The sequence below is a fragment of the Triturus cristatus genome, chromosome 9 (assembly GCF_964204655.1).
Source record: "Triturus cristatus chromosome 9, aTriCri1.1, whole genome shotgun sequence".
Lineage (NCBI taxonomy): Eukaryota > Metazoa > Chordata > Amphibia > Caudata > Salamandridae > Triturus > Triturus cristatus.
Genome location: NC_140592.1, coordinates 1,230,595,734 through 1,230,608,576, shown reverse-complemented (window position 1 = coordinate 1,230,608,576; position 12,843 = coordinate 1,230,595,734). Strand labels below are relative to the sequence as shown.

At 46.2% G+C, this 12,843-nt stretch overlaps 1 protein-coding gene across 1 annotated transcript in view; it reads right to left on the bottom strand.

The window, feature by feature from the left end:
- Nucleotides 1–5,255: 5,255 nt before the first annotated feature.
- The window catches only part of FMN1 (formin 1), a 469,294-nt gene continuing 461,706 nt past the window's right edge, over nucleotides 5,256–12,843 (bottom strand). Inside the window, exons 21-22 of the mRNA XM_085627914.1 lie at nucleotides 12,515–12,566; nucleotides 5,256–5,409 (exon numbers count right to left, since the gene is read on the bottom strand). Of these exons, the coding sequence (XP_085484040.1) occupies nucleotides 5,256–5,409; nucleotides 12,515–12,566 (206 nt within the window). The remainder of the gene's footprint in view (nucleotides 5,410–12,514; nucleotides 12,567–12,843) is intronic.

Genomic DNA, 12,843 nt, shown 5'->3' with positions numbered 1-12,843 from the left:
GGTGGACGTCCCCCTAGGTACAGGTGACATTCTTTTGTCTTGGACAAGTCACCAGAAGAGGCCAGCGCAGTGTACGGCTCTTCACATAATAAGCAAAAATAGCCATTATTGATGGTTTCTTTAAACCAAGCAACCGGCCAAGCTGTAAACTCACTGGGCTGCTCGACTTTGCTCCACTGGTAAGACCTAGTAGTGTGAAAATGTAACAACAATGTTTGCATACACCAGGCTACCTACCGGGAGGGGGGCAGCACATTACTGGACGAAAGAGGCGAGGCTCGGCACATACATTTTACTGTATCAACATTGCTTACATCTATTCTGCCAAACTAGAACAATATAAATACAATTAACTGCATTAAAACGGGCTTTCAGAAATGGGCAACTTCCTGTCCCTCCTCTTCCTATCCTACGTAGATCCTGTCCGCTGGGCGCGACTCTCTCTGGTGAATAAGCTTCTATTCCCCCACTCCTTCCCCTTCAAGCTCACGCCCAGGGGCAGCAGCAAGAAACCCAGAGAGCACAACTCTGGGCCTCCCACTTGACACCTCCAGGCCTCACATGCACCATTACAACCCACGCCTCCATCCCCTGGAATCCAAAGGGGCGCGCGCCACCCATCCGCACAGTGCCTCGGCGCCTCTTCAGGCGTAGGGAACTCCAGCTCAAGAAATCTCGAACACATTACAATACAATCCATATGGGCGGGCAGCTACAAACTCTCGCGATAGTGGTTAGGCCGATGGTTTTCAAGCAGGCGTAGACTGCCGCGACCTGCGCTGCTTTATAGCGCCTTTACTAAGGCGCACACCCTCAACGTGTTTCTTTTTAAATGCATCACTGTGCGCTTTCATTTCAAGGCTCACTGTCTGAGTTCAGATTTCTGTTCTGAAGTTGGTGGCTCTCTGCGACGGATGCATCTGGTCACTCTTTCGATGGTCCCAATGACCAAGATCACAGCCCAAGCGCTGCCTCAGAGCTCGCCTCCTATTGTTATGCAGAACAATCGCGAATCATGAACATGACGCTCATTAAAGCCCACTCGCCCATCTCTAGCTCAATTTGAATGCTACGAAATATAGTCAAAAGAATATTCAGGTAGAGTTCACGTGCCAGTGCATGCGCACTTGCAGAATTCCTGCACCAGTGAATATACGCAGCAGAATGCACCGATTAGTAAATAACCACATCAGAATTTATGCACCTGTAAATACACGCACCAGAATGCACCCACCGGTAAATAACCACATCAGAATTCATGCAACAGGGAATATACGCATCAGAATGTAACCCCCAGTAAAACCACATCCGAATTCATGCACCAGGGAATATACGCATCAGAATGTAACCCCCAGTAAAACCACATCCGAATTCATGCACCAGGGAATATACGCATCAGAATGTAACCCCCAGTAAAACCACATCCGAATTCATGCACCAGGGAATATACGCATCAGAATGTAACCCCCAGTAAAACCACATCCGAATTCATGCACCAGGGAATATACGCATCAGAATGTAACCCCCAGTAAAACCACATCCGAATTCATGCACCAGGGAATATACGCATCAGAATGTAACCCCCAGTAAAACCACATCAGAATTCAGGCACCAGGGAATATACGCATCAGAATGTAACCCCCAGTAAAACCACATCAGAATTCAGGCACCAGGGAATATACGCATCAGAATGTAACCCCCAGTAAAACCACATCAGAATTCATGCACCAGGGAATATACGCATCAGAATGTAACCCCCAGTAAAACCACATCAGAATTCAGGCACCAGGGAATATACGCACCAGAAGGCACCCTCCGGTAAATAACCACATCAGAATTCATGCACCAGGGAATATACGCATCAGAATGTAACCCCCAGTAAAACCACATCAGAATTCACGCACCAGGGAATATACGCATCAGAATGTAAGCACCAGTAAAAACCACATCAGAATTCATGCACCAGGGAATATACGCATCAGAATGTAGCCACCAGTAAAAACCACATCAGAATTCATGCACCAGGGAATATACGCATCAGAATGTAGCCACTAGTAAAAACCACATCCGAATTCATGCACCACTGAATATACAAATCAGAATGCAACCACCAGTAAAAATCACATCCGAATTCATGCACCACTGAATATACAAATCAGAATGTAACCACCAGTAAAAACCACATCAGAATTCATGCACCAGGAAATATACGCATCATAATGTACCCACCAGTAAAAACCACATCAGAATTCACGCACCAGGGAATATACGCATCAGAATGTAAGCACCAGTAAAAACCACATCAGAATTCACGCACCAGGGAATATACGCATCAGAATGTAACCACAAGTAAAAACCACATCAGAATTCACGCACCAGGGAATATACGCATCAGAATGTAACCACCAGTAAAAACCACATCAGAATTCACGCACCAGGGAATATACGCATCAGAATGTAACCACCAGTAAAAACCACATCAGAATTCACGCACCAGGGAATATACGTATCAGAATGTAACCACCCGTTAACAACCACATCAGAATTCACGCACCAGGGAATATACGCATCAGAATGTAACCACATCAGAATTCACGCACCAGGGAATATACGCATCAGAATGTAACCACCAGTAAAAACCACATCAGAATTCACGCACCAGGGAATATACGTATCAGAATGCACCCACCGGTAAATAACCGCATCAGAATTCAAGCACCACTGAATATACACATCGGGAATACACCCACCAGTAAATAACCACATCAGAATTCATGTATCAGGAAAAACCACATCAGAATGCACCGATTAGTAAATAACTACATCAGAATTCATGCACCAGTGAATATTCGCATTAGAATGCACCGATTAGTAAATAACCACATCAGAATTCATGCACCAGGGAATGTACGCATCAGAATGCACCCACCAGTAAATAACCATATCAGAATTCCTGTACCAGTGAATATACACATCAGAATGCACCCACCAGTAAAAGCCACATCAGAATTCATGCACGAGAGAATAGAAGCACGTGAATCTCTATGCTAGAGGATGGGTCCAGTGAGGGGCGACCGGAGCCTTCCCTTAAAAAAAAATACATTAATTGAATCGGAGAAAAAAGGTGTTGGCATATATGGGATTGACTCTTACATATGCAGTCCCAGATACCCCAACCGTAGAAACTCAGAACAGCAATCTGTTCTCCAATAGAACTATCATGTCCTCTGTGGCAGTGGGGCGCCCAGGGGAGACCAATACGGGTGCAGCAGAAACCGCGATTCTGCAGCAATGAGACTGCTAATGCCCAGTCGGAGCAGTGACTGCATGTTGTCAGTCGACCAGTGAGAGGCTGCCTCTGCCAAGTACTGCCTGAGCAGCCTATGTGAGGATGCAGCTGCCGGATTTGTGAATGGCCCGGGAGGGGCTGCAGCTGCCGGATTTGTGAATGGCCCGGGAGGGGCTGCAGCTGCTGGATTTGTGAATGGCCCGGGAGGGGCTGCAGCTGCCAAATCCAGGACGAGCCAGTGTGAGGCTTCAACTGTCAAGCGCAGCGGACCTTTTTGTGGCTTTGTCTATGGCTCTGCCTTCCCTGATGGGGGTCCCCTCTACCAACTACTGACACCCCGGGGGATAGCACTTACTAGTGGTTCAGGTGAGGCGGTGCCATCACAGGACTGAAGTTTCGAGCACCGGTTAGGGAGAGTCTAAGCAGGCGTGTCACAAAACGCAGCCCTGTGCCCGTAGTGGAGGCACTCGGAACCTGCCTGCCCTGTGCCTCAACTCCTCAGAGCATGCAGGTGAACCAGAGAGTACTGGATGGCCTGAAAGCAGAGCCAGTCTTTCTTAAGATAGCGCCCTGGACGGAAAGGAATTTGGCGCCCTTGCGGATGCTAAGGAGTTAAAGGAGGCAACAGGGGCCCCCTTCTGACTTCACTGAACAGTGACTGGCCCCTGAACACCATCTCCAGACCTCTCCCAGCTCACCTAAATCACCCATACCTTGGCTGCCTCACGCTGATGATGGTTTTGTTGATGTGCGTCAGCAGGGGTGGGATGGTGAGGAGGGCCAGGAAGGGGGCAATAGGGTGTTAAAAACATTGCCTACGGTCTGATAATGAAGGATTACAACCACTTACTGGCAAATCAGACAGAAACTAGCACACAGGAAAACTGGCATAGCTGCAGCAAGACAACAGGGCTGCTGAAGTAGGCATTACCTAAATGCACACAGCTCCATGCGCCCCTCAGAATATGGGCGCGGGCCGCCCATGCTACAGGCCGGCCCTGCCTGAAAGAGACCCCGAGAAGGCGGATTCACCAGTATAGGGTTATTAACTTGAGTGTCAGTGCACATACAGCTTGGGAGTGAGTGGCTGCCTTGTGCTAGGTTTACCCTACTCTATTCACCCATAGGCGTTAGAGAGGGAGAGGGCAGGGGCCCGCACCGAGCCCAAGGGACACAGACTTGGCTATTTTTGTTATAAGTAGTGTGCAGTACCGAGTACCAGTCTGTAACTAACAAATTGTCTTTCTTGAAAATTCCTTCCCTTTATTGAGTGGACTGGAGCTTTGAGATCGATGACTCCACACCACCTCCCTGAGAGCCCTGCGACTGCTCACCCTGGCTACCCCGAGGCTCAAGGGAGGGAAGGGCTGTATTTTGCCCAGGTTACAGAGCCACCGCAGGACGGGCCCTAGGACATAAGAAGAAATAATCCCAACCTCCATGTGTGGCGCCCAGAAGCCCCTGCTTGCACCATAGTTCCGCCCCCAAACAGGGTCTAACAATAGGACAAACCGATTTCTTACTTTGTAGAGGGCTGGGTAGTTCCCCCTTGAGTCTACTCAGAACTCAACTTTGCTTTTCTCATCGTTTGTTACACAGCAGAGATTGAAACAATGACATACGGGAAACAGGCAGATATCAATTCTATGCGCAAAGGGAGTCAATTCTATGCACAAAGAGTAAATTCGAGTCACTTCTATGAGCAAGGGGAGTCCATTCTATGCGCAAGGGGAGTCCATTCTATGCGCAAGGGGAGTCCATTCTATGCGCAAGGGGAGTCCATTCTATGCGCAAGGGGAGTCCATTCTATGCGCAAGGGGAGTCAATTCTCTGCACAAAGGGAGTCAATTCTCTGCACAAAGGGAGTCAATTCTCTGCACAAAGGGAGTCAATTCTCTGCACAAATGGAGTCAATTCTCTGCACAAAGGGAGCTCGGACGAGGGTCCAGAAGCTGAGCTGGGAGCCCTACCTCTCTGTAGAGATGTTCTTGCTCTCCCTCTTCCAGACGCCCTTGAAGTCTCCGCAGAATTCGTACCACATCATGAAGACTTGGTTGGGGACAATCTCCTTCTCACCATTCTTGGGCTTTAGACCAAAGAATCGTACAGTTTCCGCAAAACTGAAGGGAAGAAAGGAAAATGACACACATCATTACACACTTAAAATAAAAAAATAGTAGATCTGTATCTCCTTTAAAGAACGTATACAGCACAGCCTCGCTCAAGGGCAACTTGCAATACAAGAGGTGCTTCAAGGATTCACCTCACACTATATGTCTCAAGGCTGCAGCTGAACTAGAGCAGGGGCTGCGAAACGCACCCAGGAAGAACAGTAAAGAGCAGCTACTTCCCTTCAATACTGTATTTTGGTAGACACTCCTCTCTCTGCTAATTCATCAAGCACGATACTGGATCTGAAAACTTTAATACCACAGTGGACAAAATGTGGCGCTAAACACTTCAGCCCCAGAGTCGCCCAGTGGTCACGAGATGTAACCACACAGATCCTCAACACGATAATGCTTTGTGCATGACACTTATGCTGCCTACACTTTCTCACTCCGTTGAGGGTAGAAGGGAAGACCGAGATAGAGCCTAGCTTTAGAAACAGCGTCCCAAAGTGCTACACCAGGTGCCAACAGATGAATCCGAACTAAGATAAGAGTATCTATTAGAAAAACCCTTCTGGAAGGTACCAACTTCATCCACGACAAGATCTTTCTTTTGGCGGATTCCTGCGGAGAGGCTTCCTCGCAAGTCGCATAAGAGGCAGGTCTGAGTAGTAAGTACCAAAGCGCTGGTTACAAAAACACACTGCTGCAGGGTCACCCAAACAAAGCCAGGCCCATTTCATGCACCGATTTGCAGCAGATAATGCCTTGTAAAGAACTTGACAAAGCAGCACCTAAGAAAGCCTGAAGCAGAAGAGCCAGAAGCCACATGAAAATGCACTCTCAGCAATGGATGGCTGGCACCAGTTACTGACCAATCCAGACCATCCATCGGTCTAACCTCACTCTCCTTCAAGTCTCCACAAAGATGCCGGACGCGCTCCCTGGACACAGGGTGCACTGTGTTAGTGCAAGCACTCCACATAAATGTGGCTTGGTTTCTGTAGACACACATTTAATCAAGGTATGTTTGTTCCAGAAACGCTCACCCTGCCTCTCAGAGGCCTGAAACACTGCACTGAAATGTCTACTATTCGATACCCATTTCATCTTCTATTCTGTTGAAGAAAAGATTTAGAAGGCAATGGAAGTAGAAGTGGTTCTACCTGTCGCTCGCTTGAACTTCACCAAGCGGACATATGCATGTAGTCCTAAAAGGATTAAACCTTTTGATCCCACCCAGTCATGTGTTCTTCCCATAACCCCTGTGCCCAGAGTGTGCATAGTAGTGTCTACAGATTAACGCTCGGGACATAAGCTGCTCAAAAGACCTGTGCATGTCCTGCAGAAGTGGGCGGTGGCCTTTCAGCCATTTCTCATAAGGCGTGGGATGATCTGCTGAGCAGGGAGGTACCTGCTCCTACCAGTAGCACCGCGCTTCTACACTTTATGGAGGGTCCCCGGGCACATTCTAGCAGTCCCGGAATCAGTGCTGGCCATCTGACTTCAAGGGGATGGGAGAGCTGAGCTCTAAAAGTCATTGACAAGAGGAAGGGAGAAATGTGCAGGAGGCAGTGGAGGCGCCCATGCTAACGGTGGAGCCAATCTTAACCACTTCAGTGGCTGGGGCATTCACATTAGGAGCGCAGAGGGCTTGAAAAAGTGGGACACGAGAATCCTTAAACACAGGCTCCTTAGAGGAGGCTCCCTGCGGGGGGTTGGAACCAAAAGGACTGACACCCATTTTGAAACATTGATGTGTGATCCCCAAAATTCCTCTGTGTCTGGAACCGAGTCAGAGGTAGTGATTTATTTTTTTTGCAGCACAGGGTTGAAGTGGCAATACAGGAGAGCCGCGATACCCTGTGGCTTTTGGTCTGGGTCTTCTATCGGAACAGGGAATCACAATCCTTATATTTAGCACTTACACATTTAGAGTTTCTCTTCTGCACTTGGCGACTCACAGGACAAGTCTCAGAGATGTGACCGCTCCCTGCACACTAAAGGCATCTCCTGTCAGGCCAGAGATCCTGCCTGCATTTGGCAAAAAGAATGACGTTGGATGTAGGCAGCAACAAGACCCTGGGTAGAAATGCCAAAATAAGTATAAGGGGAAAATACTGAAAAACGTGAAGAAAAAAGACCCAAATTTAAGATGGCAATAGGTTATGTATGAAAGGAAAACAGGGCCAGCATCTTGGGGTGCAGACAGCCACTTTATCGAGGCCCGCTGTCGCGTCCAGTTTGAATCGCGCAGGCCAGGTCATGAAAAAAATCACCTGGTTTTGAGTTTGGAGCCTAAGGGGTCTCTCTTGCAGGGGAGCAGGTAGACATTGCTTCCTGTTGTCAATGCTAACAGTGACTGTACAAAGTAGATGACATCACTTATGACATCAAAATGGACTCAAAATATTGCCTCGGGGGCAATGAATAACCTGCAAATAACTAACTGTGTTCCAACCTCTTAAGAATGCAAGAAGAGAGGGCAGCATATCTGGTTACTCGTATGGCTAACAGCGCAAGAAATCCCCAGGTAATATCCAGACCCACAGCGAACAGTCTGGGTGTGAGGTCATCTCGATACCTGCGCAGTTCAGGTACGAGAAACTTATTGATGATCTGTGCCACTGTAGTACCTGATTTTAGCCTGACCTCTTATTAATACTTATGTCAATAGTACTTACTCCACTGTGCATTTTCCGATTTTGTATTCCATGCTCTGATTTCTTCTCAAATATCATTGCATTTGGTTCAGTTACATTTGCCTTGATGGCCTGCCACCGTCTCAGTGTGGCATCCTCCCATTAAAGACAATTTTACATTTTCCGTCGCCTGTTTTGCTTGCCACAGACCAGTAGTATCACTGGTGGCTACTCCCCTGTTGCTGGGTTGCAAGAAAAGGCCAACAAGAAACAGAGGTCCTAGCAGTAAGCTTCCATGTAGCTTGTTCTGTTTTTATAAGCTGTGCCCCTTCACTATGTTCAACATAAATTTGTAGAGTCCTCACTGAACGTTTACTGCCAGCTCCCTGAGCCCCTTGAGACCCAACAGACTTCAAATAAGCGCTTCATATTGGATCATCAGACATGGAAACGCAGAATCACAAATAGGGAACTGCAATGAAAGGGAAAAAACACAATTAGGAACTTTTAGCCCACTGACCTCCCAGCAGGCTGTGTACAGTGTGTAGGTACCTTCTCCTGAGGGTTGTCTAGGTCTCCCACTACCCCACCCCATAGGGAGCTCCAGTTGGAGAACCCCATGTTTGTTTTTCACTTGTGGAGCCGTGATACCCAACAGAGCGCCTTACAAAAAGGGCCGGCCTTATCTTGAGGCAAGGGAGCGACCATTGCCTCCTGCCCTGGACAACGGTAACTGCAAGAATAAGTCATCTGTCCTGCAAATCTGGCCCCGTCCTCCACTCTCACCCGTGTAGTCATTCGAACGCCTCACCATTCACCTTCTGTCAAATGGCAGCTACACTTTAAAACCTCCCCAGCTCTCAGCATCTTCCTAGATCTCCAGGTGACCTGATTTTTAGAAGCTCTTGGGTGGCCATGTTTGAAGATCAGGATGACTGGGTCTTTGTCACGGACAGAAATGTGACAGAATACAAAATGTATTTTTGAGAAGGATCCTTTTGGTATCAAGAGGTATCCCACTTATGTGCCTTGATATTTTGAAACTGAAAAGCTTTCTATGCCCTTGTAGGTAAGAATTCGTCCAGTTTTGTCTTACTACCAGTCCTCAAGGGTCTGACCCATGCACATTACTGTGGGGCTTTGCCCTTGTAGAGATGAGATGGGATGATTGGAGGCACCACACACACTGGAATTCAGCCGTGGACCCCAATCAAAAACACCTGTTCTCCATTTGGAAATATCCAATGATGCCCGTCCCATGGTCTCAAATCAATAACGCGTTTCAGTAGATTGTTGTGTACTGAGGCAAAAGAAGTGGGTCAGAGTCTGGTAGGGCTTTATTTTTGATACATTAAAGGTCAGAGTCCAGGAAACACTGCAACCATTGATGGATGATGTTGGGTTCATAACATACTTCAAGACTTGGCCCTCAGCCGCCATCCCTCACCGACCTTTCAATAAGAATTGCTACTCTCTGGTTGTCGTCTAGACGGCGACACATTTCAGGGAAATGCAGGTGCAAACAGTTTGGTCCTTCCAGGAAGGCGGCATACCAAAAATTCCAACAATGTCACCCAATAACAATCATCGTGCCAAAGGCGAGAAGAATCCTCTGGTTGCGCCAAGCATGAGAACACCGTAACGAGAGCTGCCCCGCCAGGCATAACACAATGGCACTCCTGGGTGTTGTTCATAAACACTTGATACTGTTTCAGTCACATCGACAAATTAAAGCATTTTTGTGGCCTGAGACAAAGTTTCTGTGCGAATCTTGTTTACGAATGGCAAAGCTGTCCAAATTCAGGACATACCACACCTTCTAATTTTGTGGCATTATCTAGCTGGCAGGATTTTGAAAAATATCTGCATTGTTTTTGTCACATTAGAAGGCATGAGCATATGCAACTATCCCTGAAATATTGTTGTGTGATCAGGTAAACAAAAGCGTATCTGTACGCCAATGCCCAGAAACCATGCCTGATGACCACAAAGTGTGTGCATAAACATACCCAGCTATTTCTGCCATCTATGTAGCCCTTGAACTATTTGATTATTCTGTTGGAAAACCACATAAGGTGGCATTTGGGCAGGGCTGGCTAGCATCAAGTGCTAAAATCACTTTTAATCAAATCAATAACTTTGAACATTTGCGATTTATCCTGCTTTACCATAAATCTAGTTAACAGTTTTTCGTAAATCGAAAATCAGCGGAACCTTTCCCAAAAATACTCTGGGACTAGATAACTCCAGTCCTAAAACATTTGAGGTAATTCTTACCACAAATCTTGTTCTCTCCAGAAGTAGCAAAGCCAAAAACTAAGTTAAAACATGCAGCGCAGGAGGGTTCAACACAACTTTAAAACATCCCCTAAATCTACAGATTCAGTCGAAATTTACAAAGTGGCAACCAGGAAAACATATCAAGAATTTTTCTAACACCTTGTATAAGAAACATAAATAAATTTTCACAATGGGCAAGGAACTAGCAAACCTTATGGTATCCCCTACAGCCATCATTGCGGGCAAACTATGTGATCATATGTCACAATTATCTGATATTACTTCTAATATTACTAACCATGCTGACGAAGGACATTTACCCCAGTGCCTGTTCTGTCCAATCCTCCCACCTCTCAATGGACTACTTTTAGTCTATAACCAAAGAGAATGCTTGTCTCAGCCTCAGTTCCTTGCGAAAGAGGATTCCCATTGGATGCTTCCACTGTCACAGTTGTGCAGAAACCGAATGAGGTTACTGCTTAGTGGTTGCTTTTTAGTCTACCATACATTTGGTTGTGGGGTTAGTCTGGGTTTTTATTTTAATTAGGTTTCTTTTGCCATAAAAGCAATAACTTCAGAAACAAAAAAGCCGACACCCCTTAGTCATTGATAGCACTGCAATCAATTGAAATATAAAGGAGCATTCCAGGAGGTAAAATCATTTCAGTACAGCAAGTCTGCTAGCCCCAAAACTATTTCTAGCAAAGTCCCTTCCAGAAGGAAAAAAAAACCAACAGGGATTTCCCCAGATATCGCGATGTTGGTCTGAAGGAGTATACAATATCTCTGTTATCCAACCAGGTATCTCTCAAAGGGGACTCTGCTTTCAGTCATTCTTTCGGCAGTCTCGAGCTTTGTACAAACGTGTTTCTGCAGACATACACCATCATCCTTCTCCGAGTGCCCTGGTCCAGAGCTACCGCATTCAAAATAGATTACCCTTATTACATCTCCAGAGCATGTTGGTAAAATTTCCCACTTTCCTGTGTCATTAAACATATGTGGGGTCATTAACTCATGGACAGCAATCTAGTGTTCAGGATTTTAACTTACAAAAGTTTAGGTAAACCTGTAAGATCACTTCCTTGGGATGCAATATGGCTTCACCCACCTTACCAATCAGCAAAGGCTAGGAGGAGCAACACATTACTTTGCTTATTACATACATGAGTCTGACAAATCTAAGAAACCATCCTGTTTGTGACATGTTCCATTATGACCCTAGTCTCTATCAGTGTGCGATCGATTGGAAACTTCAATTGTAATGGGAATTGCTTAAGGCATGTCAGCATCTGAAGTATTTAGTGATTTCTGTCAGTTCCGATCCAAATTCTATGTGGGGCTCACTGAACTACTACAACCAGTGTCTTCCCACAACATCCCCCAACTTGCAAATACCAATATCATCCCAGACCTAACTCCCATGGACCCCAACCACTTTCCTACGCTTTTGTCAAAATCCTCAGAGTGTTTCCTTCATACGCTTTCCTTCCGAACCCACTACATTCAAGGCAGATTTCAAAGTCTTCATGGTCTGTGGCAACTCCTGGGTCTTCTTTACCCACTACTTTCTTTCTGTGGTTGTCCATTCAGCACTTGCGGATGTAGATAAGTTAACTGCAAATAGACAGACTGGCATTCTTGATTGGGGGGGGGGGGGGAGGGAGGATTCCTCTATTTCTATTAGTTCTAGGTTGACTTTTGCCCTAACAAAGGTATATAGTCTGTTCTGACAATACAGGATTCTGGATGGTGGTGATGTAAGTAGTTTGGTAATATTGGGACTGTCGACTGCATTTCACACACTCATCCACAGGACCCTGATTGATCGTCTCCAGGCTGCTGGGAGGTGAGGCTTTGTGGTTCAATGATTTCATAATTTCTTATGGATAGCACCTACGAAAAGGGTCTGCTACCACATATGTCTAGGACAGAGGGCCTATTCTGTGGTGTCCCCATCCCCCTCACCAAGTTTTGTTCAATATTTATGCTGAGCTGCATGCTTGCCTCATGCAATCCCATGATTCCCACATGCATGCAGATGAAATCCAGAAGCATCCCCTATATGAACATAATATGATTGGAAATATAAGTGGTCAGATTCTGAAAGTGCATGGTACCAGTCAGGGACAACATGGGTCTGCAGCCAGACCTCATAACTGCAAAATAAGAGATACTCAAGTAAACTGTACCTGCTCTCAGTGGCCTCCAAAAAATGTTCCTCCGTCTTGTGTTCTTCTTTGGCTGCAAGGGAAAAGTACATATGTTGAGTAAAAGCAAAGGCATCTTTAAATGATCAAATATGAATCTGAATCACAGTGGGTGCTATACGTATTCTTCAGTCACACACTCATCCAGTGTCAACATGATACATTTCACACTCACCTACTGCTAGGATCCTCAAAGGAAGCTATACTGTCCTGTTTTTCTCTGCAGCATATGAATTAAATATTTCCCTCACGTGGCCCACTAGCCACTGTGGCATATACTGATCTTTTTGGAAGATTCAAACTTTGACACA